The sequence below is a fragment of the Salmo salar genome, chromosome ssa02 (genome assembly GCF_905237065.1).
Source record: "Salmo salar chromosome ssa02, Ssal_v3.1, whole genome shotgun sequence".
In the NCBI taxonomy this organism is placed as follows: Eukaryota; Metazoa; Chordata; class Actinopteri; order Salmoniformes; family Salmonidae; genus Salmo; species Salmo salar.
In genome coordinates, this window is record NC_059443.1 from 734,759 (window position 1) to 759,680 (window position 24,922).

At 46.4% G+C, this 24,922-nt stretch overlaps 1 protein-coding gene across 1 annotated transcript in view; it reads left to right on the plus strand.

Annotated features, from left to right (window-relative positions):
• The window catches only part of LOC106592657 (CUB and sushi domain-containing protein 3), a 500,234-nt gene that overhangs the window by 8,448 nt on the left and 466,864 nt on the right, over nt 1–24,922 (plus strand). Inside the window, 1 exon segment of the mRNA XM_045696358.1 lies at nt 20,088–20,310. Coding sequence (XP_045552314.1) covers nt 20,088–20,310 — 223 coding nt within the window.

Sequence of the window (24,922 nt, forward strand, 5' to 3'; positions counted from 1 at the left end):
ATTCTAAGTTATATAGATAGACTCATCAGGTAACCTGAAGTCATTGTGTCACGTCCTGACCATAGAAAGATGTTATTTTCTAGGGTAGAGTAGGTCAGGGTGTGACAGGGGGTGTTTTTCTATGTGTTGTATTTCTATGTTCATGTTCTAGTTTTGTATTTCTATGTTGGGGTTTTGTTTGGGATGATCTCCAATTAGAGGCAGCTGGTCCTCGTTGTCTCTAATTGGAGATCATACTTAAGTAGGTTTTTTTCCACCTGGGTTTGTGGGAGATTAGTTTTGAGTCTGTGTCTGTTTCACCTCTTCGTCACGTTATTTTTATTTTTTTGGTCATTCTAGTTTATTTATGTATTGCATAGTTTCACAGTATAAATAAAAATGTGGAACGACACACACGCGCTGCACTTTGGTCCGCTCCTTCCTACGACAACCGTGACAGATTGTTTTGGGTGTTAATTCCAAATGGAATATCTTACTGTCATTCTAAACATTCTAGTGACTGACTCATGATGTACAACTACTGTGATTATTATTATCTGACCCTGCTGGTTATCTATGAACATTTAAACATCTTGGCCATGTTCTGTTATAATCTCTACCCGGCACAGCCAGAAGAGGACTGGCCACCCCTCATAGCCTGGTTCCTCTCTAGGTTTCTTCCTAGGTTCTGGCCTTTCTAGGGGAGTTTTTCCTAGCCACCCCTCATAGCCTGGTTCCTCTCTAGGTTTCTTCCTAGGTTCTGGCCTTTCTAGGGGAGTTTTTCCTAGCCACCCCTCATAGCCTGGTTCCTCTCTAGGTTTCTTCCTAGGTTCTGGCCTTTCTAGGGAGTTTTTCCTAGCCACTGTGCTTCTACACCTGCATTGCTTGCTGTTTGGGGGTTGTAGGCTGGGTTTCTGTACAGCACTTTGAGATATCAGCTGATGTAAGAAGGGCTTTATAAATACATTTGATTTAATTTGATTTGATACAGTAGTAGAGCTTCACTTGTCTGTTTAGATTCTGAGAAATGTTTTCCTTTTCACATCATGGCAAAGGGACCGGACTACAATCCATTCTATCTACGGTAGATGTGGTCCAATACTGTAGTTCTGAGTACAGCTGCACAGTCATGTTTCTAAAATGGATCTCTTTCGAGGGCCATCTTATCAGGGTTACTGTCTACATACAGTTTACTCTTCTATGTTATGGTTGTTTGGCTCACCTCTCCAGTATTGTCCACATTTAATGATTTGTGTTTACACTACAGGCTGTCAGACATCTGAGAAGAGCTGGGGCTTTTTGTTTTTCCAAACGGCGACTAAAATATAAAACCTTGCATTATTTCTACAGACACACAAGAGGGTTTTGATAAGAAATTGGGATCAAAACACATGTAGGTTGATGACAATAGACATTCAATACTAGGTGAAATATTTTATTGGAGCAGTAACACTGGGCGGCGGGGGGGGGAAAATGGTCAATACTCTATCGTTCATTTTATGACAGTTTTTAATTTTAGTTGTGAATCATATTTGAAGGGTGTTTATATTGGTCTACCTATCCTGTGTGAGATTACCTGGCCTCTGTTCAATCAATAGGCCTGAACGCTGGAGTTAGAAAACACTCATATTGGATAGCTTAGTTTTCGGGTCTGTGTTTTCTTATATTTAGGAACAAGGTGGAAAAACCCTGCTGAAGGAAACTGAAACATTGGTTGTGGTGGGAGATCAGTTTTCAGGAGACATTTTGAGACAAAGGTATCACACGGAGATATCCATTCTCATTGAGATATCCATTCTCACTGAGATATCCATTCTCACGGAGATATCCATTCTCACCGAGATATCCATTCTCACCGAGATATCCATTCTCACGGAGATATCCATTCTCACCGAGATATCCATTCTCACCGAGATATCCATTCTCACTGAGATATCCATTCTCACTGAGATATCCATTCTCACTGAGATATCCATTCTCACGGAGATATCCATTCTCACGGAGATATCCATTCTCACGGAGATATCCATTCTCACGGAGATATCCATTCTCACTGAGATATCCATTCTCACTGAGATATCCATTCTCACTGAGATATCCATTATCACTGAGATATCCATTCTCACGGAGATATCCATTCTCACGGAGATATCCATTCTCACGGAGATATCCATTCTCACGGAGATATCCATTCTCACTGAGATATCCATTCTCACTGAGATATCCATTCTCACTGAGATATCCATTCTCACTGAGATATCCATTCTCACTGAGATATCCATTCTCACGGAGATATCCATTCTCACTGAGATATCCATTATAACTGAGATATCCATTCTCACGGAGATATCCATTCTCACTGTGCTAATGTGGTAACCTGTATGACTAAAGAAGGGGGAAGAAAGAGAGAAACAGAGACATAGAAACAGAGACAGAGAAACACAGAGAGAAACAGAGACATAGAAACAGAGACATAGAAACAGAGAGAAACAGAGAAACAGAGAGACAGAGACAGAGAAAGAGAGCAGAGAGAAATCCACTATAAGGCCATAAGCGTGACCTTTCCAGTGCTCAGTATAAAGACTCTATCTATCTACTGTCTATCCTGCTACTGTAGTCAGAGAGAGCCTGATGGGGGGTCTCTCCGTATAAAGACTATCTATCTACTGTCTATCCTGCTACTGCAGTCAGAGAGAGCCTGATGGGGTTATATGGTGTTATATGGCTGTAAGGACTAGACTATAGACCAGTATAGCTGGGTGTGATATGGCTGTAAGGACTAGACTATAGACCAGTATAGCTGGGTGTGATATGGCTGTAAGGACTAGACTATAGACCAGTATAGCTGGGTGTGATATGGCTGTAAGGACTAGACTATAGACCAGTATAGCTGGGTGTGATATGGCTGTAAGGACTAGACTATAGACCAGTATAGCTGGGTGTGATATGGCTGTAAGGACTAGACTATAGACCAGTATAGCTGGGTGTGATATGGCTGTAAGGACTAGACTATAGACCAGTATAGCTGGGTGTGATATGGCTGTAAGGACTAGACTATAGACCAGTATAGCTGGGTGTGATATGTCTGTAAGGACTAGACTATAGACCAGTATAGCTGGGTGTGATATGGCTGTAAATGTAACTAGTGGAGTTGCAGCTGAAGCTCATCACCAACCTGCCTTATATTATAATGGGAATTATGTATTGGGATGCTGATTCATATATCTGATCCCTTTTCTCTGCTGTCCATTCACAGCGTGTCGTTAATGCACTTCCTTATCGCAAAGGACGGTTTGGGAAGTAGGAATTACACTGGTGGTTTTGGTGTCGTTGTTCCATTACAACAGCCCCCCCCGTCCCCCCCCCCTCCCCCTCCCCCTCCCCGCCTCTCCACACCATAACTTTATGGTCCATTTACATGGCAATTCATTTTGTGAGGTCAGCGTACATATACTTCAACATATACCAAATCAATAGACTATAATGTTTTAACAAAAAAACAAAGGCTAAATAACGATGAATTTTAAATGTTTTAACGGTAGGCGTCGGTTTCATGGATCTCTGTCTTTGTGTGTCTTCGGCTGCCCCAGGGAGAATACTGTATAATCTAGATGATTGGGGCGATGGATGAAAGGAGCACGAAGCCTTCTGCAATGGCATTAACCTACAAAATGAACACATAGTGTATCATAAAACACAGCTTAATGAAATTCATGCATGTCCTCTCCTCTGAAAGACCAGAATACTTGTTCATATGTTTCCTTTGAAGTTGAATCAACAAGATAAATGTTTACAATTTATTTTCATAGATACAAAAAAAAAAGCTTTTATAGAAACGTCAGCGTGTAACACATTACAAGCATTTTTAATTCGCTGCTGTGTTGAGAAGGAGCCTGATTCAGATTCACATAATAGAGATGGAGGCAGAAAGAGTGAGGGAGAGAGAAAAGAGAGAGAGAGGTTGAGGAAGGAGAGAGAAAAAGAGAGAGGAGAGAGAAAAGAGAGAGAGAGGTTGAGGAAGGAGAGAGAAAAAGAGAGAGGAGAGAGAGAGAAGAGAAAGAGAGAGAGGTTGAAGAAGGAGAGAGAAAAAGAGAGAGGAGAGAGAGAAGAGAAAGAGAGAGAGGTTGAAGAAGGAGAGAAAAACGAGAGAGAAGAGAGGAGAGAGAAGAGAGAGAGAGGTTGAAGAAGGAGAGAGAAACGAGAGAGAAGAGAGGAGAGAGAAGAGAGAGAGAGGTTGAAGAAGGAGAGAGAAAAAGAGAGGAGAGAGAGAGAAGAGAAAGAGAGAGAGGTTGAAGGAGGAGAGAAAAACGAGAGAGAAGAGAGGAGAGAGAAGAGAGAGAGAGGTTGAAGAAGGAGAGAGAAACGAGAGAGAAGAGAGGAGAGAGAAGAGAGAGGGAGGTTGAAGGAGAGAAACGAGAGAGAAGACAGAGAGAGAGAGGTTGAGGAAGGAGAGAGAAAAAGAGAGAGGAGAGAGAGAGAGAAGAGAGAGAGGAGAGAGAGAGGTTGAAGAAGGAGAGAGAAAAAGAGAGAGGAGAGAGAAGAGAGAGAGAGGTTGAAGAAGGAGAGAGAAACGAGAGAGAAGAGAGAGGAGAGAGGTTGAGCTGTGAGTTAAAGTCTCTCCCTAAGGACAATAGCTACATGAAATCTCACATTTTGAATAGTCCACAGTTACAGTAGGTTTCTCTCTCCCTAAGGACAATAGCTACGTAGAATCTCACAGTTTGAATAGTCCACAGCCTCACATCATTTAAGCTCTGCGACAACTCAACCTTGTCCTGTGCGCTCCTCATTGAGCGGTGCGTTAATGTTCTTAGTTACGCTTGTTCAATGGATTTGGGGATGTGTTGGCATACATTTTTAAACATGTCTTTATGTATTTCTTCACCAAATAAACAGAAAGTATTCAGCAGCATCAGCAAACACACGTGAACTTTTTCTGTTGTTGCCCTGATTGGTTGTTGGCTGTTCAATAGTCACGCAACCAATCAGAGTTTCTCCCCTGAGGTTTGATTCTGATTCTATTCCAAATAGCACCTTATTCCCTAATGCATTACCCTGGTCTATAGTATTCCACTACCCTATGGACCCTGGTCTATAGTAGTCCATTACCCTGGTCTATAGTAGTCCACTACCCTATGGACCCTGGTCTATAGTATTCCACTACCCTATGGACCCTGGTCTATAGTAGTCCACTACCCTATGGACCCTGGTCTATAGTAGTCCATTACCCTGGTCTATAGTAGTCCACTACCCTATGGACCCTGGTCTATAGTAGTCCATTACCCTGGTCTATAGTAGTCCACTACCCTATGGACCCTGGTCTATAGTATTCCACTACCCTATGGACCCTGGTCTATAGTAGTCCATTACCCTATGGACCCTGGTCTATAGTAGTCCATTACCCTGGTCTATAGTAGTCCACTACCCTATGGACCCTGGTCTATAGTAGTCCATTACCCTGGTCTATAGTAGTCCACTACCCTATGGACCCTGGTCTATAGTAGTACATTACCCTGGTCTATAGTAGTCCATTACCCTATGGGCCCTGGTCTATAGTAGTCCATTACCCTATGGGCCCTGGTCTATAGTAGTCCATTACCCTGGTCTATAGTAGTCCATTACCCTGGTCTATAGTAGTCCACTACCCTATGGACCCTGGTCTATAGTAGTCCATTACCCTGGTCTATAGTAGTCCATTACCCTGGTCTATAGTAGTCCATTACCCTATGGGCCCTGGTCTATAGTAGTCCATTACCCTGGTCTATAGTAGTCCATTACCCTGGTCTATAGTAGTCCACTACCCTATGGACCCTGGTCTATAGTAGTCCATTACCCTGGTCTATAGTAGTCCACTACCCTATGGACCCTGGTCTATAGTAGTCCATTACCCTGGTCTATAGTAGTCCATTACCCTATGGACCCTGGTCTATAGTAGTCCACTACCCTATGGACCCTGGTCTATAGTAGTACACTACCCTATGGACCCTGGTCTATAGTAGTCCACTACCCTATGGACCCTGGTCTATAGTAGTCCATTACCCTGGTCTATAGTAGTACACTACCCTATGGACCCTGGTCTATAGTAGTCCACTACCCTATGGACCCTGGTCTATAGTAGTACACTACCCTATGGACCCTGGTCTATAGTAGTCCACTACCCTATGGACCCTGGTCTATAGTAGTCCACTACCCTATGGACCCTGGTCTATAGTAGTCCATTACCCTGGTCTATAGTAGTCCATTACCCTATGGACCCTGGTCTATAGTAGTCCACTACCCTATGGACCCTGGTCTATAGTAGTCCACTACCCTATGGACCCTGGTCTATAGTAGTCCATTACCCTGGTCTATAGTAGTCCACTACCCTATGGACCCTGGTCTATAGTAGTCCATTACCCTGGTCTATAGTAGTACATTACCCTATGGACCCTGGTCTATAGTAGTCCATTACCCTATGGACCCTGGTCTATAGTAGTCCATTACCCTGGTCTATAGTAGTCCATTACCCTATGGACCCTGGTCTATAGTAGTCCACTACCCTATGGACCCTGGTCTATAGTAGTCCACTACCCTATGGACCCTGGTCTATAGTAGTCCACTACCCTATGGACCCTGGTCTATAGTAGTCCACTACCCTATGGACCCTGGTCTATAGTAGTCCACTACCCTATGGACCCTGGTCTATAGTAGTCCACTACCCTATGGACCCTGGTCTATAGTAGTCCACTACCCTATGGACCCTGGTCTATAGTAGTCCATTACCCTATGGACCCTGGTCTATAGTAGTCCACTACCCTATGGACCCTGGTCTATAGTAGTCCACTACCCTATGGACCCTGGTCTATAGTAGTCCACTACCCTATGGACCCTGGTCTATAGTAGTCCACTACCCTATGGACCCTGGTCTATAGTAGTCCACTACCCTATGGACCCTGGTCTATAGTAGTCCACTACCCTATGGACCCTGGTCTATAGTAGTCCATTACCCTGGTCTATAGTAGTCCATTACCCTATGGACCCTGGTCTATAGTAGTCCATTACCCTGGTCTATAGTAGTCCACTACCCTATGGACCCTGGTCTATAGTAGTCCACTACCCTATGGACCCTGGTCTATAGTAGTACATTACCCTGGTCTATAGTAGTCCACTACCCTATGGACCCTGGTCTATAGTAGTCCACTACCCTATGGACCCTGGTCTATAGTAGTACATTACCCTGGTCTATAGTAGTCCATTACCCTATGGACCCTGGTCTATAGTAGTCCACTACCCTATGGACCCTGGTCTATAGTAGTCCATTACCCTGGTCTATAGTAGTCCATTACCCTATGGACCCTGGTCTATAGTAGTACATTACCCTATGGGCCCTGGTCTATAGTAGTCCACTACCCTATGGACCCTGGTCTATAGTAGTACATTACCCTGGTCTATAGTAGTCCACTACCCTATGGACCCTGGTCTATAGTAGTCCATTACCCTGGTCTATAGTAGTACATTACCCTGGTCTATAGTAGTCCATTACCCTATGGACCCTGGTCTATAGTAGTCCACTACCCTGGTCTATAGTAGTCCACTACCCTATGGACCCTGGTCTATAGTAGTCCACTACCCTATGGACCCTGGTCTATAGTAGTCCATTACCCTGGTCTATAGTAGTCCATTACCCTATGGACCCTGGTCTATAGTAGTCCACTACCCTGGTCTATAGTAGTCCATTACCCTATGGACCCTGGTCTATAGTAGTCCATTACCCTGGTCTATAGTAGTCCATTACCCTATGGACCCTGGTCTATAGTAGTCCACTACCCTGGTCTATAGTAGTCCACTACCCTATGGACCCTGGTCTATAGTAGTCCACTACCCTATGGACCCTGGTCTATAGTAATCCATTACCCTGGTCTATAGTAGTACACTACCCTATGGACCCTGGTCTATAGTAGTACATTACCCTGGTCTATAGTAGTACATTACCCTATGGACCCTGGTCTATAGTAGTCCACTACCCTGGTCTATAGTAGTCCACTACCCTATGGACCCTGGTCTATAGTAGTCCACTACCCTATGGACCCTGGTCTATAGTAGTCCATTACCCTATGGACCCTGGTCTATAGTAGTCCACTACCCTATGGACCCTGGTCTATAGTAGTCCACTACCCTATGGACCCTGGTCTATAGTAGTCCACTACCCTGGTCTATAGTAGTCCACTACCCTATGGACCCTGGTCTATAGTAGTCCATTACCCTATGGACCCTGGTCTATAGTAGTCCATTACCCTGGTCTATAGTAGTCCATTACCCTATGGACCCTGGTCTATAGTAGTCCATTACCCTATGGACCCTGGTCTATAGTAGTCCATTACCCTATGGACCCTGGTCTATAGTAGTCCATTACCCTATGGACCCTGGTCTATAGTAGTCCATTACCCTATGGACCCTGGTCTATAGTAGTCCATTACCCTATGGACCCTGGTCTATAGTAGTCCATTACCCTATGGGCCCTGGTCTATAGTAGTCCACTACCCTATGGGCCCTGGTCTATAGTAGTCCATTACCCTATGGACCCTGGTCTATAGTAGTCCACTACCCTATGGACCCTGGTCTATAGTAGTCCATTACCCTGGTCTATAGTAGTACATTACCCTATGGACCCTGGTCTATAGTAGTCCATTACCCTATGGACCCTGGTCTATAGTAGTCCATTACCCTATGGACCCTGGTCTATAGTAGTCCATTACCCTATGGACCCTGGTCTATAGTAGTCCATTACCCTATGGGCCCTGGTCTATAGTAGTCCACTACCCTATGGGCCCTGGTCTATAGTAGTACATTACCCTATGGACCCTGGTCTATAGTAGTCCACTACCCTATGGACCCTGGTCTATAGTAGTCCATTACCCTATGGGCCCTGGTCTATAGTAGTCCATTACCCTATGGGCCCTGGTCTATAGTAGTCCACTACCCTATGGGCCCTGGTCTATAGTAGTCCATTACCCTATGGGCCCTGGTCTATAGTAGTCCATTACCCTAAGGGCCCTGGTCTATAGTAGTCCATTACCCTATGGACCCTGGTCTATAGTAGTCCACTACCCTATGGGCCCTGGTCTATAGTAGTCCACTACCCTATGGGCCCTGGTCTATAGTATTCCACTACCCTATGGGCCCTGGTCTATAGTAGTCCATTACCCTGGTCTATAGTAGTCCATTACCCTATGGACCCTGGTCTATAGTAGTCCATTACCCTATGGACCCTGGTCTATAGTAGTCCATTACCCTATGGGCCCTGGTCTATAGTAGTCCACTACCCTATGGACCCTGGTCTATAGTAGTACATTACCCTATGGACCCTGGTCTATAGTAGTCCATTACCCTATAGACCCTGGTCTATAGTAGTCCATTACCCTGGTCTATAGTAATCCATTACCCTGGTCTATAGTAGTCCATTACCCTATGGACCCTGGTCTATAGTAGTCCATTACCCTATGGAACCTGGTCTATAGTAGTACATTACCCTATGGGCCCTGGTCTATAGTAGTCCACTACCCTATGGGCCCTGGTCTATAGTAGTCCATTACCCTATGGACCCTGGTCTATAGTAGTCCATTACCCTGGTCTATAGTAGTCCACTACCATCCTATGGACCCTGGTTTACAGTAGTCCACTACCCTATGGACCCTGGTCTATAGTAGTCCATTACCCTATGGACCCTGGTCTATAGTAGTCCATTACCCTGGTCTATAGTAGTCCATTACCCTATGGACCCTGGTCTATAGTAGTCCATTACCCTATGGACCCTGGTCTATAGTAGTCCACTACCCTATGGGCCCTGCTCTATAGTAGTCCATTACCCTATGGGCCCTGGTCTATAGTAGTCCACTACCCTATGGGCCCTGGTCTATAGTAGTACATTACCCTATGGACCCTGGTCTATAGTAGTCCACTACCCTATGGACCCTGGTCTATAGTAGTCCACTACCCTATGGACCCTGGTCTATAGTAGTCCACTACCCTATGGACCCTGGTCTATAGTATTCCACTACCCTATGGGCCCTGGTCTATAGTAGTCCATTACCCTGGTCTATAGTAGTCCACTACCCTATGGACCCTGGTCTATAGTAGTCCATTACCCTATGGACCCTGGTCTATAGTAGTCCATTACCCTATGGACCCTGGTCTATAGTAGTCCATTACCCTATGGACCCTGGTCTATAGTAGTCCACTACCCTATGGACCCTGGTCTATAGTAGTCCACTACCCTATGGACCCTGGTCTATAGTAGTCCACTACCCTATGGACCCTGGTCTATAGTAGTCCATTACCCTATGGACCCTGGTCTATAGTAGTCCATTACCCTATGGACCCTGGTCTATAGTAGTCCATTACCCTATGGGCCCTGGTCTATAGTAGTCCACTACCCTATGGACCCTGGTCTATAGTAGTCCACTACCCTATGGGCCCTGGTCTATAGTAGTCCATTACCCTATGGGCCCTGGTCTATAGTAGTCCATTACCCTATGGGCCCTGGTCTATAGTAGTCCACTACCCTATGGACCCTGGTCTATAGTAGTCCATTACCCTATGGACCCTGGTCTATAGTAGTCCATTACCCTATGGGCCCTGGTCTATAGTAGTCCATTACCCTATGGGCCCTGGTCTATAGTAGTCCACTACCCTATGGACCCTGGTCTATAGTAGTCCATTACCCTATGGACCCTGGTCTATAGTAGTCCATTACCCTGGTCTATAGTAGTACATTACCCTATGGACCCTGGTCTATAGTAGTCCATTACCCTATGGACCCTGGTCTATAGTAGTCCACTACCCTATGGACCCTGGTCTATAGTAGTCCATTACCCTATGGGCCCTGGTCTATAGTAGTCCACTACCCTATGGGCCCTGGTCTATAGTAGTCCATTACCCTATGGGCCCTGGTCTATAGTAGTCCATTACCCTGGTCTATAGTAGTCCATTACCCTATGGGCCCTGGTCTATAGTAGTCCATTACCCTATGGACCCTGGTCTATAGTAGTCCATTACCCTATAGACCCTGGTCTATAGTAGTCCATTACCCTATGGACCCTGGTCTATAGTAGTCCACTACCCTATGGACCCTGGTCTATAGTAGTCCATTACCCTATGGACCCTGGTCTATAGTAGTCCACTACCCTATGGGCCCTGGTCTATAGTAGTCCACTACCCTATGGACCCTGGTCTATAGTAGTCCATTACCCTATGGACCCTGGTCTATAGTAGTCCATTACCCTATGGACCCTGGTCTATAGTAGTCCATTACCCTATGGGCCCTGGTCTATAGTAGTCCACTACCCTATGGACCCTGGTCTATAGTAGTCCATTACCCTATGGACCCTGGTCTATAGTAGTCCACTACCCTATGGACCCTGGTCTATAGTAGTCCATTACCCTATGGACCCTGGTCTATAGTAGTCCACTACCCTATGGACCCTGGTCTATAGTAGTCCACTACCCTATGGGCCCTGGTCTATAGTAGTCCATTACCCTATGGACCCTGGTCTATAGTAGTCCACTACCCTATGGGCCCTGGTCTATAGTAGTCCACTACCCTATGGACCCTGGTCTATAGTAGTCCACTACCCTATGGACCCTGGTCTATAGTAGTCCACTACCCTATGGGCCCTGGTCTATAGTAGTCCACTACCCTATGGGCCCTGGTCTATAGTAGTCCATTACCCTATGGGCCCTGGTCTATAGTAGTCCACTACCCTATGGACCCTGGTCTATAGTAGTCCATTACCCTATGGACCCTGGTCTATAGTAGTCCATTACCCTATGGACCCTGGTCTATAGTAGTCCATTACCCTATGGACCCTGGTCTATAGTAGTCCATTACCCTATGGACCCTGGTCTATAGTAGTCCATTACCCTGGTCTATAGTAGTCCACTACCCTATGGACCCTGGTCTATAGTAGTCCATTACCCTATGGACCCTGGTCTATAGTAGTCCACTACCCTATGGACCCTGGTCTATAGTAGTCCACTACCCTATGGGCCCTGGTCTATAGTAGTCCACTACCCTATGGGCCCTGGTCTATAGTAGTCCATTACCCTATGGACCCTGGTCTATAGTAGTCCATTACCCTATGGACCCTGGTCTATAGTAGTCCATTACCCTATGGACCCTGGTCTATAGTAGTCCACTACCCTATGGACCCTGGTCTATTGTAGTCCACTACCCTATGGACCCTGGTCTATAGTAGTCCACTACCCTATGGACCCTGGTCTATAGTAGTCCACTACCCTATGGACCCTGGTCTATAGTAGTCCACTACCCTATGGACCCTGGTCTATAGTAGTCCACTACCCTATGGACCCTGGTCTATAGTAGTCCACTACCCTATGGACCCTGGTCTATAGTAGTCCACTACCCTATGGACCCTGGTCTATAGTAGTCCACTACCCTATGGACCCTGGTCTATAGTAGTCCATTACCCTATGGGCCCTGGTCTATAGTAGTCCATTACCCTATGGACCCTGGTCTATAGTAGTCCACTACCCTATGGGCCCTGGTCTATAGTAGTCCATTACCCTATGGACCCTGGTCTATAGTAGTCCATTACCCTGGTCTATAGTAGTCCATTACCCTATGGACCCTGGTCTATAGTAGTCCACTACCCTATGGGCCCTGGTCTATAGTAGTCCACTACCCTATGGACCCTGGTCTATAGTAGTCCACTACCCTATGGACCCTGGTCTATAGTAGTCCACTACCCTATGGACCCTGGTCTATAGTAGTCCACTACCCTATGGACCCTGGTCTATAGTAGTCCATTACCCTATGGGCCCTGGTCTATAGTAGTCCATACCCTATCCCTGGTCTATAGTAGTCCACTACCCTATGGACCCTGGTCTATAGTAGTCCACTACCCTATGGGCCCTGGTCTATAGTAGTCCACTACCCTATGGACCCTGGTCTATAGTAGTCCACTACCCTATGGGCCCTGGTCTATAGTAGTCCACTACCCTATGGACCCTGGTCTATAGTAGTCCACTACCCTATGGACCCTGGTCTATAGTAGTCCATTACCCTGGTCTATAGTAGTCCACTACCCTATGGACCCTGGTCTATAGTAGTCCACTACCCTATGGACCCTGGTCTATAGTAGTCCACTACCCTATGGGCCCTGGTCTATAGTAGTCCACTACCCTATGGACCCTGGTCTATAGTAGTCCACTACCCTATGGACCCTGGTCTATAGTAGTCCACTACCCTATGGACCCTGGTCTATAGTAGTCCACTACCCTATGGACCCTGGTCTATAGTAGTCCACTACCCTATGGGCCCTGGTCTATAGTAGTCCATTACCCTATGGACCCTGGTCTATAGTAGTCCACTACCCTATGGGCCCTGGTCTATAGTAGTCCATTACCCTATGGACCCTGGTCTATAGTAGTCCATTACCCTGGTCTATAGTAGTACATTACCCTATGGACCCTGGTCTATAGTAGTCCATTACCCTATGGACCCTGGTCTATAGTAGTCCATTACCCTATGGACCCTGGTCTATAGTAGTCCATTACCCTATGGACCCTGGTCTATAGTAGTCCACTACCCTATGGACCCTGGTCTATAGTAGTCCACTACCCTATGGACCCTGGTCTATAGTAGTCCATTACCCTATGGGCCCTGGTCTATAGTAATCCATTACCCTGGTCTATAGTAGTCCACTACCCTATGGACCCTGGTCTATAGTAGTCCACTACCCTATGGGCCCTGGTCTATAGTAGTCCATTACCCTATGGACCCTGGTCTATAGTAGTCCATTACCCTATGGGCCCTGGTCTATAGTATTCCACTACCCTATGGACCCTGGTCTATAGTAGTCCATTACCCTATGGACCCTGGTCTATAGTAGTCCATTACCCTGGTCTATAGTAGTCCACTACCCTATGGACCCTGGTCTATAGTAGTCCACTACCCTATGGACCCTGGTCTATAGTAGTCCACTACCCTATGGGCCCTGGTCTATAGTAGTCCACTACCCTATGGACCCTGGTCTATAGTAGTCCACTACCCTATGGACCCTGGTCTATAGTAGTCCACTACCCTATGGACCCTGGTCTATAGTAGTCCACTACCCTATGGACCCTGGTCTATAGTAGTCCACTACCCTATGGACCCTGGTCTATAGTAGTCCACTACCCTATGGACCCTGGTCTATAGTATTCCACTACCCTATGGACCCTGGTCTATAGTAGTCCATTACCCTATGGACCCTGGTCTATAGTAGTCCATTACCCTATGGGCCCTGGTCTATAGTAGTCCATTACCCTATGGACCCTGGTCTATAGTAGTCCATTACCCTGGTCTATAGTAGTCCACTACCCTATGGACCCTGGTCTATAGTAGTCCACTACCCTATGGGCCCTGGTCTATAGTAGTCCACTACCCTATGGGCCCTGGTCTATAGTAGTCCACTACCCTATGGGCCCTGGTCTATAGTAGTCCACTACCCTATGGGCCCTGGTCTATAGTAGTCCACTACCCTATGGACCCTGGTCTATAGTAGTCCATTACCCTATGGACCCTGGTCTATAGTAGTCCATTACCCTATGGACCCTGGTCTATAGTAGTCCATTACCCTATGGACCCTGGTCTATAGTAGTCCACTACCCTATGGACCCTGGTCTATAGTAGTCCACTACCCTATGGACCCTGGTCTATAGTAGTCCATTACCCTATGGACCCTGGTCTATAGTAGTCCATTACCCTATGGACCCTGGTCTATAGTAGTCCACTACCCTATGGACCCTGGTCTATAGTAGTCCATTACCCTATGGACCCTGGTCTATAGTAGTCCACTACCCTATGGACCCTGGTCTATAGTATTCCATTACCCTATGGGCCCTGGTCTATAGTAGTCCATTACCCTATGGACCCTGGTCTATAGTAGTCCATTACCCTATGGGCCCTGGTCTATAGTAGTCCATTACCCTATGGGCCCTGGTCTATAGTAGTCCACTACCCTATGGACCCTGGTCTATAGTATTCCACTACCCTATGGACCCTGGTCTATAGTAGTCCACTACCCTATGGGCCCTGGTCTATAGTAGTCCACTACCCTATGGACCCTGGTCTATAGTAGTCCATTACCCTATGGACCCTGGTCTATAGTATTCCATTACCCTGGTCTATAGTAGTCCACTACCCTATGGACCCTGGTCTATAGTAGTACATTACCCTATGGACCCTGGTCTATAGTAGTCCATTACCCTATGGACCCTGGTCTATAGTAGTCCACTACCCTATGGACCCTGGTCTATAGTAGTCCATTACCCTGGTCTATAGTAGTCCACTACCCTATGGACCCTGGTCTATAGTAGTCCATTACCCTATGGACCCTGGTCTATAGTAGTCCACTACCCTATGGGCCCTGGTCTATAGTAGTCCACTACCCTATGGACCCTGGTCTATAGTAGTCCACTACCCTATGGGCCCTGGTCTATAGTAGTCCATTACCCTATGGGCCCTGGTCTATAGTAGTCCACTACCCTATGGACCCTGGTCTATAGTAGTCCATTACCCTATGGACCCTGGTCTATAGTAGTCCATTACCCTATGGGCCCTGGTCTATAGTAGTCCATTACCCTATGGACCCTGGTCTATAGTAGTCCATTACCCTATGGACCCTGGTCTATAGTAGTCCATTACCCTATGGACCCTGGTCTATAGTAGTCCATTACCCTATGGACCCTGGTCTATAGTAGTCCACTACCCTATGGACCCTGGTCTATAGTAGTCCATTACCCTATGGACCCTGGTCTATAGTAGTCCATTACCCTGGTCTATAGTAGTCCACTACCCTATGGGCCCTGGTCTATAGTAGTCCACTACCCTATGGACCCTGGTCTATAGTAGTCCACTACCCTATGGACCCTGGTCTATATTCAGTGCATTCGGAAAGTATTCAGACCTCTTGACTTTTTCCTCTTGTTTGTTACGTTACAGCCTTATTCTAAAATTGATTAAATTGCTTTTCCCCCCTCATCAATCTACACACAAATACCCCATAATGACAAAGAAAAAACAGGTTTTTACAAAATGTTGCAAATGTATAAAAAATAAATAAATAATATCACATTTACATAAGTATTCTGACCCTTTACTCAGTACTTTGTTGAAGCACCTTTGGCAGCGATTACAGCCTCAAGTCTTCTAGGGTGTGACGCTACAAGCTTGGCACACCTGTATTTGGGGAATTTCTCCCATTCTTCTCTGCAGATCCTCTCAAGCTCTGTCAGGTTGGATGGGGAGCGTCGCTGCACAGCTATTTTCAGAGATGTTCGATCGGGTTCATGTCAGGGTTCTGGCTGGGCCACTCAAGGACATTCATGTCCCGAAGCAAATTCTGCGTTGTCTTGGCTGTGTGCTTAGGGTCGTTGTCCTGTTGGAAGGTGAACCTTCGCCCCCAGTCTGAGGTCCTGAGCGCTCTGGAGCAGGTTTTCATCAAGGATCTCTCTGTACTTTGCTCCTTTCATCTGTCCCTCGATCCTGACTAGTCTCCCTGTCCCTGCCTCTGAAAAACATCCCCACAGCATGATGCTGCCACCACCATGCTTCACCGTAGGGATGGTGCCAGGTTTCCTCCAGACGTGATGTTTGGCATTCAGGCCAAAGAGTTCAAATCTTGGTTTCATCAGACCAGAGAATCTAGTTTCTCATGGTCTGAGAGTCCTTTAGGTGCCTTTTGGCAAACTCCAAGTGTGCTGGTCTTGGGGACCTTCAATGCTGCAGACATTTTTTTGTTACCCTTCCCCAGATCTGTGCCTCGACACAATCCTGTCTCGGAGCTCTATGGACAATTCCTTCGACCTCATGGCTTAGTTTTTGCTCTGACGTGCACTGTCAACTGTGGGACCTTGTATAGACAGGTGTGTGCCTTTCCAAATCATGTCCAATCATTTGAATTTACCACAGGTGGACTCCAATCAAGTTGTAGAAACATCTCAAGGATGATCAATGGAAACAGGATGCACCTAAGCTCAATTTCAAGTCTGATAGCAAAGGGTCTGAATACTTATGTAAATAAGGAATTTAAGTTTTTTATTAATACATTTGCAAAAATGTTAATAAAAAACAGTTTTCGCTTTGTCATTATGGGGTATTGTGATGTCATTATGGGGTATTGTGATGTCATTATGGGGTATTGTGATGTCATTATGGGGTATTGTGATGTCATTATGGGGTATTGTGTCTAGATTGATGAGGCAAAAAAAATGTAATCTATTTTAAAATAAGGCTGTAACGTAACAAAATGTGTAAAAAGGGAAGGGTGTCTGAATACTTTCCAAATGCACAGTAGAGGGAACAGGGTACCAGTTGGTACGACAGTAGAATCTGTGTTCTGGTCAACACAATGGAAAGCTAAACATAATTGACCTGTTAATTAAGATGGACGGTAATTACTCCTGTAGGGGAAAGGCAGTGAAGGGGGATAAATCATGCATCTTAATTACACTTGGATTTTTATTAATAGACCATTTGCAGAGTTGCCTTACAATAAAACAGCTAAGCTTTGGCTTGTCCTTGTCACAGGCAGAGTGTGTAGTGTGTGTGTGTGATGTGTGTGTTTTTGTGTGTATGTGACTGCGTGTGTTTGTGCATTGAAAATCTCCTAATTAATGGAAATTACATTTTTCACCACAAAGCCTAACCCAAATAATCAAAGTATTTGTAGTCTGACCAGTGTGGTAACTGTCTGACCCATCGTGTTAAGGTAATGAGTTTTTTGCCAGCCTGCCTGCAGACAGTAAGAGAGAAGAGGGAAGACTGGTGCATGTATTAGGAATACCTTGAGTGGGTAGTGGGTAGTGGGTAGGCTGGGGAAGGTACAGACCAGGAGAGTGGGTAGTGGGTAGGCTGGGTAAGGTACAGACCAGGAGAGTGGGTAGTGGGTAGTGGGTAGGCTGGGGAAGGTGCTGACCAGGAGAGTGGGTAGTGGGTAGTGGGTAGGCTGGGGAAGGTACAGACCAGGAGAGTGGGTAGTGGGTAGTGGGTAGGCTGGGGAAGGTACAGACCAGGAGAGTGGGTAGTGGGTAGGCTGGGGAAGGTACAGACCAGGAGAGTGGGTAGTGGGTAGGCTGGGGAAGGTGCTGACCAGGAGAGTGGGTAGTGGGTAGTGGGTAGGCTGGGGAAGGTACAGACCAGGAGAGTGGGTAGTGGGTAGTGGGTAGGCTGGGGAAGGTACAGACCAGGAGAGTGGGTAGTGGGTAGGCTGGGGAAGGTACAGACCAGGAGAGTGGGTAGTGGGTAGGCTGGGGAAGGTACAGACCAGGAGAGTGGGTAGTGGGTAGTGGGTAGGCTGGGGAAGGTACAGACCAGGAGAGTGGGTAGTGGGTAGTGGGTAGGCTGGGGAAGGTACAGACCAGGAGAGTGGGTAGTGGGTAGTGGGTAGGCTGGGGAAGGTACAGACCAGGAGAGTGGGTAGTGGGTAGTGGGTAGGCTGGGGAAGGTACAGACCAGGAGAGTGGGTAGTGGGTAGTGGGTAGGCTGGGTAAGGTACAGACCAGGAGAGTGGGTAGTGGGTAGTGGGTAGGGTGGGGAAGGTACAGACCAGGAGAGTGGGTAGTGGGTAGTGGGTAGGGTGGGGAAGGTACAGACCAGGAGAGTGGGTAGTGGGTAGGCTGGGGAAGGTACAGACCAGGAGAGTGGGTAGTGGGTAGTGGGTAGGCTGGGGAAGGTACAGACCAGGAGAGTGGGTAGTGGGTAGTGGGTAGGCTGGGGAAGGTGCAGACCTGGAGAGTGGGTAGTGGGTAGGCTGGGGAAGGTGCAGACCAGGAGAGTGGGTAGTGGGTAGGGTGGGGAAGGTACAGACCAGGAGAGTGGGTAGTGGGTAGTGGGTAGGCTGGGGAAGGTGCAGACCAGGAGAGTGGGTAGTGGGTAGTGGGTAGTGGGTAGGCTGGGTAAGGTACAGACCAGGAGAGTGGGTAGTGGGTAGGGTGGGGAAGGTGCTGACCAGGAGAGTGGGTAGTGGGTAGTGGGTGGGCTGGGTAAGGTACAGACCAGGAGAGTGGGTAGTGGGTAGTGGGTAGGCTGGGGAAGGTACAGACCAGGAGAGTGGGTAGTGGGTAGTGGGTAGGCTGGGTAAGGTACAGACCAGGAGAGTGGGTAGCGGGTAGTGGGTAGGGTGGGGAAGGTATAGACCTGGAGAGTGGGTAGTGGGTAGGGTGGGGAAGGTACAGACCAGGAGAGTGGGTAGTGGGTAGTGGGTAGGCTGGGTAAGGTACAGACCAGGAGAGTGGGTAGTGGGTAGGGTGGGGAAGGTACAGACCAGGAGAGTGGGTAGTGGGTAGTGGGTAGGCTGGGTAAGGTACAGACCAGGAGAGTGGGTAGTGGGTAGTGGGTAGGCTGGGGAAGGTGCAGACCAGGAGAGTGGGTAGTGGGTAGGCTGGGTAAGGTGCAGACCAGGAGAGTGGGTAGTGGGTAGTGGGTAGGCTGGGGAAGGTACATACCTGGAGAGTGGGTAGTGGGTAGGCTGGGGAAGGTACAGACCAGGAAAGTGGGTAGTGGGTAGTGGGTAGGCTGGGAAAGGTGCAGACCAGGAGAGTGGGTAGTGGGTAGTGGGTAGGCTGGGTAAGGTACAGACCAGGAGAGTGGGTAGTGGGTAGTGGGTAGGCTGGGGAAGGTATATACCAGGAGAGTGGGTAGTGGGTAGTGGGTAGGCTGGGTAAGGTACAGACCAGGAGTGTGGGTAGTGGGTAGACTGGGGAAGGTACATACCAGGAGAGTGGGTAGTGGGTAGTGGGTAGGCTGGGTAAGGTACAGACCAGGAGAGTGGGTAGTGGGTAGTGGGTAGGCTGGGTAAGGTACAGACCAGGAGAGTGGGTAGTGGGTAGTGGGTAGGCTGGGGAAGGTGCAGACCAGGAGAGTGGTACCAATTTACCAGACCTGTTGTTTGTCTCAAAACATCAGTGTTACCGTGAAGGGAATTAGATAAAATGCTGCAGTGTATTGGATAAAAGTGTACTGGATAAAATTGTTGAGTGTTGAGTGTTGAAAATGTGTTACCTGTACGTGTGGAGTGTTGAAGAAAGGATGTTTTGATCTCATGGTTTTTGCTTTCTTGTCTTTCCAGGGTTCATTCATACGTGTGGAGGGACATTAAAAGGAAAGAACGGTACCATAGAAAGCCCAGGTTTCCCATACGGATATCCCAACGGGGCCAACTGTACCTGGGTAATAGTAGCAGAACAAATGAACAGGATTCATATTGTTTTTCAATCTTTCGCTGTGGAAGAGGAATACGATTTTTTATCTTTGTATGACGGACACCCACATCCGGCACACTTCCGGACGAGGTAAGAAACAACCGATCTCCGGGGAAAAGAAGACCTTGAAATATGTTGAAATAAGTCTGTTTGATGGGGGGGGGATGGAGAGGGAAGGAGGGAGAGAGGGAGAGGGAGATGGATAGTAGCGAGAGAGATACTGTAAATAGCACGAGGACGGAGCTTCAATGATGCTGTGCTAAAGTTCATCTTTCATTTTCTTTCCCCACAACAATGAATGTCTTGTTTGTGTCCGTGTGGTGACAGGAAGAGAGCTGTTTCATAGAGGGACTGTATTGTTGGGAGATTTATAGTCAGAACCACTGTTTCATTGAGGGACTGTATTGTTGGGAGATTTATAGTCAGAACCACTGTTTCATAGAGAGACTGTATTGTTGGGAGATTTATAGTCAGAACCACTGTTTCATAGAGGGACTGTATTGTTGGGAGATTTATAGTCAGAACCACTGTTTCATAGAGGGACTGTATTGTTGGGAGATTTATAGTCAGAACCACTGTTTCATAGAGGGACTGTATTGTTGGGAGATTTATAGTCAGAACCACTGTTTCATAGAGAGACTGTATTGTTGGGAGATTTATAGTCAGAACCACTGTTTCATAGAGAGACTGTATTGTTGGGAGATTTATAGTCAGAACCACTGTTTCATTGAGGGACTGTATTGTTGGGAGATTGATAGTCAGAACCACTGTTTCATAGAGAGACTGTATTGTTGGGAGATTTATAGTCAGAACCACTGTTTCATAGAGAGACTGTATTGTTGGGAGATTTATAGTCAGAACCACTGTTTCATAGAGGGACTGTATTGTTGGGAGATTTATAGTCAGAACCACTGTTTCATTGAGGGACTGTATTGTTGGGAGATTTATAGTCAGAACCACTGTTTCATAGAGAGACTGTATTGTTGGGAGATTTATAGTCAGAACCACTGTTTCATAGAGGGACTGTATTGTTGGGAGATTTATAGTCAGAACCACTGTTTCATAGAGGGACTGTATTGTTGGGAGATTTATAGTCAGAACCACTGTTTCATAGAGGGACTGTATTGTTGGGAGATTTAAAGAAATAAAGCAACAGTAAAAAGACATTTGAAAATAAGAGTAGCAAGGCTATATACAGACACCGGTTAGTCAGGCTGATTGAGGTAGTATGTAGATATGGTTAAAGTGACTATGCATATATGATGAACAGAGAGTAGCAGTAGCGTAAAAGAGGGGTTGGGGGGTCACACAATGCAAATAGTCCGGGTAACCATTTGATTACCTGTTCAGGAGTCTTATGGCTTGGGGGTAAAAACTGTTGAGAAGCCTTTTTTGTCGTAGACTTGGCACTCCGGTACCGCTTGCAATGCGGTAGTAGAGAGAACAGTCTATGACTGGGGTGGCTGGGGTCTTTGACAATTTTTAGGGCCTGCCTGGATGGCAGGCAGCTTTGCCCCAGTGATGTACTGGGCCGTACTCACTACCCTCTGAAGTGCCTTGCTGTCGGAGGCCCGAGCAATTGCCGTACCAGGCAGTGATGCAACCGGTCAGGATGCTCTCGATGTTGCAGCTGTAGAACCTTTTGAGGATCTCAGGACCCAGGCCAAATCTTTTTAGTTTCCTCAGGTGGAATAGGCTATGTCGTGCCCTCTTCACGACTGTCTTGGTGTCCCACTGTCCCACTGTGCTCTACCACTGTAGCTCAGTTGGTAGAGCATGGCGCTTGCAACGCCAGGGTTGTGGGTTCAATTCCCAGGGGGGACCAGTATTTAAAAAAATGTATGCACTCTACTGTAAGTCGCTCTGGATAAGAGCGTCTGCTAAATGACTAAAATGTAAATGTAAAATGTTGTTTGTTGTTGATGTGGACACCAAGGAATTTGAAGCTCTCAACCTGCTCCACTACAGCCCTGTCGATGAGAATGAGGACGTGCTCGGTGCTCCTTTTCCCGTAGTCCACAATCATCTCCTTAGTCTTGGTTAACGTTGAGGGATATGTTGTTATTCTGGCACCACCCGGCCAGGTCTCTGACCTCCTCCCCATAGGCTGTGTCGTCGTTGTCGGTGATCAGGCCTACCACTGTTGTGTCGTCAGCAAACTTAATGATGGTGTTGGAGTCGTGCCTGGCCATGCAGTCGTGGGTGAACAGGGAGTACAGGAGGGGACTGAGAACGCACCCCTGGGGAGCTCCAGTGTTGAGGATCAGCGTGGCAGATGTGTTGCTACCTACCCTTACCACCTGGGGGCGGCCCGTCAGGAAGTCCAGGATCCAGTTGCAGAGGGAGGTGTTTAGTCCCAGGTTCCTTAGCTTAGTGATGAGCTTTGAGGGTACTATGGTGTTGAACGCTGAGCTGTAGTCAATGAATAGCATTCTCACATAGGTGTTCCTTTTGTCAAGGTGGGAAAGGGCAGTGTGGAGTGCAATAGAGATTGCATCATCTGTGGATCTGTTTGGGCGGTATGCAAATTGGAGTGGGTCTATGGTTTCTGGGATAATGGTGTTGATGTGAGCCATGGCCAGCCTTTCAAAGCACTTCATGGCTACGGACGTGAGTGCAACGGGTCTGTAGTCATTTAGGCAGGTTACCTTCGCTTCCTTGGGTACAGGGACTATGGTGGTCTGCTTGAAACATGTTGGTATTACAGACTCAGTCAGGGAGAGGTTGAAAATGTCAGTGAAGACACCTGCTAGCTGGTCAGCACATGCCCGGAGCACACGTCCTGGTAATCCATCTGGCCCCGCAGCCTTGTGTATGTTGACCTGTTTAAAGGTCTTACTCACATCGGCTACAGAGAGCGTGATCACACAGTCGTCCGGAACAGCTGATGCTCTCATGCATGCCTCAGTGTTATTTGCCTCGAAACGAGCATAGAAGTAGTTTAGCTGGTCTGGTAGGCTCATTGTCACTGGGCAGCTCGCGGCTGTGCTTCCCTTTGTAGTCTGTAATAGTTTCCAAGCCCTGCCACATCCGACGAGCATCAGTATGATGTAGTATGATCCAATCTTATCCCTGTATTGACGCTTTTCCTGTTTGATGGTTCGTCGCAGGGCATAGCGGGATTTCTTGTAGGCTTCCGGGTTCTGCCCCTGAACAAGGCAGTTAACCCCACTGTTTCTAGGCCGTCATTGAAAATAAGAATTTGTTCTTAACTGACTTGCCTCGTTAAATTAGGTAAAATAATACAATTGTTGGAAATTTCTCGTCAGAACCACAGTTTCATAGAGGGACTGTATTGTTGGGTGATTTATAGTCAGAACCGGTGAAATCTGATTAGACACTTCTATTCCCAAACCTGCTATGAGCTGTTATTGTGGCAGAGATCTCACAGTGAAACACTCCAAAATAATGCCACAGAGGAACAAAAAGCCCTCTCATTTATTTCCAGCCTGGAGTTCTCTGAAACTTGACACAGGTCAGACCCAGACGACAGAAGCAATTCAGAGGAGAAGAGCAGAAGCAAAATTAAGTATTCAAGAGATAAACAATCTAACTAGCTTTCTGGGAGATTATTTTAGACTGTTGGCTCCATCTTGTTGACAGTATAATGACTGTTGGTGTTGTCATGGTAACAGTATAATGACTGTTGGTATTGTCTTGGTAACAGTATAATGACTGTTATTTGGTGTTGTCTTGGTAACAGTATAATGACTGTTGGTGTTGTCTTGTTAACAGTATAATGACTGTTGGTGTTGTCATGTTAACAGTATAATGACTGTTGGTGTTGTCTTGTTAACAGTATAATGACTGTTGGTGTTGTCTTGTTAACAGTATAATGACTGTTGGTGTTGTCATGTTAACAGTATAATGACTGTTGGTGTTGTTTTGTTGACAGTATAATGACTGTTAGACTGTTGGTGTTGTCTTGGTAACAGTATAATGACTGTTGGTGTTGTCTTGTTAACAGTATAATGACTGTTGGTGTTGTCATGTTAACAGTATAATGACTGTTAGACTGTTGGTGTTGTCTTGTTAACAGTAGAATGACTGTTGGTGTTGTCTTGTTAACAGTATAATGACTGTTGGTGTTGTCTTGGTAACAGTATAATGACTGTTGGTGTTGTCTTGTTAACAGTATAATGACTGTTGGTGTTGTCTTGGTAACAGTATAATGACTGTTAGACTGTTGGTGTTGTCTTGGTAACAGTATAATGACTGTTGGTGTTGTCTTGTTAACAGTATAATGACTGTTGGTGTTGTCATGTTAACAGTATAATGACTGTTGGTGTTGTCTTGGTAACAGTATAATGACTGTTAGACTGTTGGTGTTGTCTTGTTAACAGTATAATGACTGTTGGTGTTGTCTTGGTAACAGTATAATGACTGTTAGACTGTTGGTGTTGTCTTGTTAACAGTATAATGACTGTTGGTGTTGTCATGTTAACAGTATAATGACTGTTGGTGTTGTCTTGTTAACAGTATAATGACTGTTGGTGTTGTCTTGTTAACAGTATAATGACTGTTGGTGTTGTCTTGTTAACAGTATAATGACTGTTGGTGTTGTCTTGTTAACAGTATAATGACTGTTGGTGTTGTCTTGTTAACAGTATAATGACTGTTGGTGTTGTCATGTTAACAGTATAATGACTGTTGGTGTTGTCATGTTAACAGTATAATGACTGTTGGTGTTGTCATGTTAACA